The 5,484-nt window shown below is 60.6% G+C and overlaps 1 protein-coding gene across 1 annotated transcript; it reads left to right on the top strand.

Annotated features, from left to right (window-relative positions):
- The first annotated feature begins 788 nt into the window (after nt 1–788).
- MMP15 (matrix metallopeptidase 15) lies at nt 789–4,663 on the top strand. Its single transcript, XM_057376333.1, has 9 exons — nt 789–958; nt 1,173–1,295; nt 1,404–1,711; nt 1,947–2,108; nt 2,228–2,451; nt 2,582–2,720; nt 2,965–3,115; nt 3,213–3,328; nt 3,566–4,663. The coding sequence occupies exons 1-9, from the start codon at nt 855–857 to the stop codon at nt 4,000–4,002; spliced, it is 1,764 nt and encodes a 587-aa protein (XP_057232316.1). The 5' UTR covers nt 789–854; the 3' UTR covers nt 4,003–4,663.
- The last annotated feature ends 821 nt before the right edge of the window (nt 4,664–5,484 follow it).

Genomic DNA, 5,484 nt, shown 5'->3' with positions numbered 1-5,484 from the left:
CGAAATGTTTTTAGAAATTAAAATGTTGAGCCGTTTTTGAAAAACCAAAAAAAAAAAAATGGGGCATAGGAAAATAATTAGGATAGGAAAAGGACTGGAGAACTTGGAGAAGAAGACTTGGAAGAGGAATAAGATTTGGAAAAGGAAAAAGACTTGGAAGAGGAATAAGACTTGGAAAAGGGAAAAGAATTGGAAGGAATTTAGAAAAAAAGTTTTAAAGATTAAAAGGAAGCCCCCCTAACTTAGAAGATAGAAATAAAGAATGAAAGGAAAAAAGAAAGTTACAAAAGTGTAAWAAAGATTAAATATAAAATGCAATTAAAGCAGACAAGAGGAGGCGGAGGCTGGGGCAGGAAGGAAGAGCCCCGGCGCGCCCCAGCACCCTCCTGCCCCCCGCCTGGGGGCTGCAGCCCCGCAGGACAGAAGCCCCTTTGTGGGTGCCGGCCGGGGTAAGGGTCCCGGCACTCACATCCGTCTGCAGCTCCCAGGGGACGCCTCCGGAGCAGGACAGGGACATGCAGCCCGCAGGCAGCCTGGCCCCCTGCCAGCTGCCTCGTCCCCACAGTCAGGGCATCCGGCAGCAGCCCCCCGAGATCACCGGCTCCCCTACCTTTCAGGGCAGGGCAGGACGCTGTGTCCCGCTGCCCCACCGCTCCTGCCCGGGGATGGCATTTGCAGCTGGCAGTGACCCCTGTGAAGGGACACCGGGTTGGGGTACGGTCGGGCAGGGGGAAGGAGCTCCAGGTYGCTCTGTGGGCTGCTCTGCAGGCTGTTCCCCGCCGGGGTGACACTCGACTCTCCCGGTGCAGGCATGGCTGCGGCTCTATGGATACCTGCCGCAGCCCAGCCGCYGGATGTCCACCATGCGCTCGGCTCAGACCTTCTCCGCGGCGCTTGCCGAGATGCAGAAGTTTTATGGCATCACCGTCACCGGCGTCCTGGATGAGGAGACCAAGGCGTGAGTTTCTCCATTGTCCCCTTGCTCGAGCAGATGGCAGCTCCACTCCTGGGCTCTGTGGTTTTCTCTGACARCCCCAGGGCTCTGCTTGCACCTGGAAAAGTGGATGCTGTCCCCCTTGGGAGCTGCATCTCCCTGCTGTCTGTGGGCACAGTAAACCTGCGGGGACCTTGGCTGTGGTGGGCTGAGCCGTGGCTCGGTGTCCTCCTGGCAGGTGGATGAAACGTCCCCGCTGTGGGGTCCCAGACCAGTTTGGGGCACGGATGAAGTCCAACATGCGTCGGAAGCGGTACGCRCTGACAGGACGGCGCTGGAGCCAGAACCACCTCACCTTCAGGTACCCAGCGCTGCCAGGGATTCCCTGCCCCCAACCCATGGAGAGCCATGCATCCCCCAGGCAGGGAGTGCTGCTCCAGGCCTTCCCTAGCGAGTTCTGTATCCCCAGCATCCAAAACTACACGGAGAAGCTGGGTCGCTACCACTCGTACGAGGCTGTCCGACGAGCTTTCCGGGTGTGGGAGCAAGCCACGCCACTGGCTTTCCGGGAGGTGTCCTACGAGGACATCCTGCAGAAGAGGAAGAAGGAGGCTGACATCATGGTGCTCTTTGCCTCTGGATTCCATGGAGACAGCTCTCCCTTCGATGGGCTCGGGGGATTTTTGGCTCATGCCTATTTTCCCGGTCCTGGGATGGGGGGGGACACTCATTTTGACTTGGATGAGCCCTGGACGCTGGAGAATGCGGATGTGTCTGGTGAGTTGGGGGCCAAGGAGGTGGTAAAGGTGACCAGAGGAGTCTGGTGGCCTTCCGAGCTGAAGAGGGAGGGGGGCTGTGTTGGTGTGGACAGCAGTGGCAGGGAGAAGCAGGTCCACCATGGGTGGTGCAGGCAGATCCYACTGGAGCACCCCATTGYGGGGTGCTGGGTCCAGGGTTCTATMKTATRTGTCATATCCTCCACCCCTCTYGCTGACRGTGCCTCTYCRTGCAGGGAACAACCTTTTCCTGGTGGCTGTGCACGAGCTGGGGCACTCCCTGGGCTTGGAGCACTCCAGCAACCCCAGCGCTATCATGGCCCCCTTCTACCAGTGGATGGACACAGAGAACTTCCAGCTGCCCGAGGATGACCTCAAGGGCATCCAGCAGCTCTACGGTGAGGAGCTGGTTGGGGGATCAGCCCAGAGGTGGGATTTTTAGCATGTGTGGGGAGACTGAGGTACAGGTGCTGCTGGTCTGCATCACCACATCCCTTCTCTCACCCGCCCTGTCCAGGTACCGCAGATGGGCACCCTCAGCCCACCAGACCTTTGCCCACCGTGACACCCCGGAGACCTGGCAGGCCAGACCAGAGACCCCCTAAACCTCCCCCTCCGGGAAAACCAGAGCGGCCACCCAAACCTGGCAGCCCAGACCGACCTGACCAGTATGGCCCCGACATCTGCGACGGGGACTTCGACACAGTGGCAGTGCTGCGTGGGGAGATGTTTGTGTTCAAGGTACCYGCCAGGATCCCCTCCTGCCCCTTCCCTGAGGATGTAGTGAGTCTGTGGGGGAGAGGACCCCTCAGCAAGGTGACTGTGTCCCTGTGCCCTCCCCATCCTCTGCCCACACCCCATCTCTCCCCAGGGCCGGTGGTTCTGGAGGGTCCGGCACAACCGGGTGCTGGACAACTACCCCATGCCCATCGGACACTTCTGGCGGGGTCTCCCTGGGGACATTGATGCTGCCTACGAGAGACATGACGGGAGGTTCGTCTTCTTTAAAGGTGAGCAGGGAAGCTGGATGGGAGGGCTGAGGTGGAAACGAGAGCCTYAGTGCCCCCCACAAAACTGCTGGGAGCTGGTTGGCTTCATCCCATCCTGATCTTCCTCCCCAACCAGAGCTGCTGCGTGATCCCAAGGGGTCAAGGTGGCTGCAGCCATCAACCACTATCCCTATCTGTGTGTGCACCTGCCACAGCAGCTGGGCAGTACCTTCTCATCCCCCTTCTCCAACTCTTTTCCCTGCAGGTGACCGGTACTGGCTCTTCCGAGAAGCCAACCTGGAGCCGGGGTATCCRCAGCCCCTGGTCACCTACGGGCAGGGCATCCCCTACGACAGCATCGACACGGCCGTCTGGTGGGAACCCACGGGGCACACCTTCTTCTTCCGTGGGGACAGGTGAGTGTCTGTGGGTGCCTCCTGGCCCTGTCAGGGGGAGAATGTTGGGCATTGGGGACCCCTATGCTTCTCACCTACTCCCCACCTCCCTCCCCAGATACTGGCGCTTCAACGAGGACACGCGCTCAGTGGACCCCGGCTACCCAAAGCCCATCTCTGTCTGGGTGGGCATCCCTCCTTCGCCCAAGGGAGCCTTCCTCAGCCCAGATGCCTGTAAGTAGAGGAAGAGAGGGTTGGGTGGGTCTCAGGGATGGGATTACTGCTCTGATGACCTGGCCATATGGGATGAACTTGGGGAGAGTGTCCAGCAGTTAACGGTGAATCCCTTTCTGAAGGGTTTCGCCAGTCCCAGAGCAAAACGTGCTCTCTTGGGCATCTGCAGGGGTGTTCAGGTTCTGCAGTGTCCTGTGCCCACCTGCTTACCCTTTGCCTCCATCTTCTCTTCACCAGCCTCCACCTACTTCTACAGAGGCACAAAGTACTGGAAATTCGACAAYGAGCGTCTCAAGACAGAGCCAGGTTATCCCAAATCCATCCTACGGGACTTCATGGGCTGTCACACGGAGCTGGTCCCAGACCCCAATCCCCGCTGGCCYGATGTGGACCGACCCCCCTTCAACCCAGATGGGGATGGGGGGACCGAAGGTGAGGAGGAGGAAGAGGAAGATGAGGATTACAGCGATGGAGATGGCCAGCCAGGCAGGGATGTGGACGTGGTGGTGCAGATCGATGAGTACACGCGCACCATGAGCGTGGTCATGGTGCTGGTGCTGCTGGTGCTGCTGCTCTGCATCCTGGGCCTCATCTACGTYATCGTCCAGATGCAGAGGAAGGGCGCACCTCGAATGCTCTTGTACTGCAAGCGCTCCTTGCAGGAGTGGGTCTGACCCTGGCTCCCTCCCCCAACCGCCCCCACCACCATGGTGCTAAGATGGACCTGACATCCCCCTCCCCTTGTCCCTCACCACGGCCTCGGCCCCTCTACCCATTCATTGTTGCTTGATGGCTCCAGCCTCAGAAAAGGGGGGATGCCCAACCCCCCCAGCCCCTCCAGAGCAGCCGGGCTGGGACCGGGGATAATCATGGGGGGGCTGGAGGGCATCCAGGCCCTGCCTGCTCCCCAGTGCCTGTGCGTCCCGCCAGCCGTGACCCTCAGGCTGCCACCCATCACGTGCCTCCCTCTGCCATGGGGTCCCTGCAGGGTCCCTTCCTCCTGGGTGAGCCCRCTGCAGCTGGGGTGGTGAGCGGGCTGGGGGCTGCTCACGAGTGCTGCAGGCTGGCAGGTCTCAGCCGCTGGCACCTGCAGTGGCGGGGAGGGGAGGGCTGAGCTCATGGCTGTGTTTCCTGTTGAACCACGGAGATACAGGGATGTGGTGCCTAAAGACGGTGTGAGTTGGGAGATGCCACCTTTGCCAGCTTGTTGGGGCTCTGCTCAGCCTGGGCCCTGCTGCTGCCACTGTGGGATGAAGCCCTGGGGGACGTGGCCCCRTGGGCAGGGCAGTGGGCACAGCCACCTTGTATGTCCATTAAACGGGTCGGGTGTGTGGAGAGCTGTGGTTCTGTTGTCCTTCCTGCCACGGGGGTGTCCTGGGAGAGATTGGACAGATTTCGTGATAACGGGGCTTGTCTGGGGGGCCACCCTGCCTGGCATCTCCAGGGGACCGGGTGGCATGCTGGGGAACGTGGGGAAGGGGCCGGCATGGCCAGTGATGTCCCTGCAGCAGTCCCTGCCCCGGGGCTGCCACTTTGCAGGGGGGTCAGCTAAAGCAGCCCCTCCACCCCCACTCGTGGACAGAGCAGCCTTTCAGCAGCTCCCGTGGCAGTGACAAGGGCCTGGCTGGGAACACAGGGTGCCTTGTTCTCCCCCAGCCAGCACCGCACTTGAGCCCCGGGCGGCCGCCTCCCTTCCCCGGGCAGGGGCGGCAGCAGCTGGGGGACCCTCCTGGAGCCACTTCACAGGGTCCTTGGGCTCCCTGTCCCCACGCGGCCCTGGCGAGTTTCCTGGGGGGAAGGGGTGGCCATATCCTGTCTCACCATTGCTGTCTCGGCAGGGGAAGGCAAGAGGAGTCAGGACTGCTGCAGAGATCAGGGAAATTATCATGGGAGTGGGAAAGATTAGACTTCACGGGTAGGAAACTGGCTTTATCTGGGGAAAAATGTTGCTCAGCCATTAATGGGAAGAAAAACCCAACCACAGAGGCGGTGATGGAGGTAGTGGTGTCCCTGCCTCTGCTGGTGATGTGATGATGACAGGGGTGGCAGCCAGAGCCAGGTTTGCTTGAGCTGCAGGTGCAGCCCTGGGGTGGGCAGGAGAGGCCTGGCACAGTTGCTGCACTGGTGGGGAGGCTGGTTGTGCTGTGCTGGGCGAG

Source organism: Malurus melanocephalus, unplaced genomic scaffold, assembly GCF_030028575.1.
Source record: "Malurus melanocephalus ecotype Western Australia unplaced genomic scaffold, MMel_1.1 scaffold_278, whole genome shotgun sequence".
Lineage (NCBI taxonomy): Eukaryota > Metazoa > Chordata > Aves > Passeriformes > Maluridae > Malurus > Malurus melanocephalus.
This window is presented reverse-complemented; position numbering and strand designations above follow the sequence as displayed.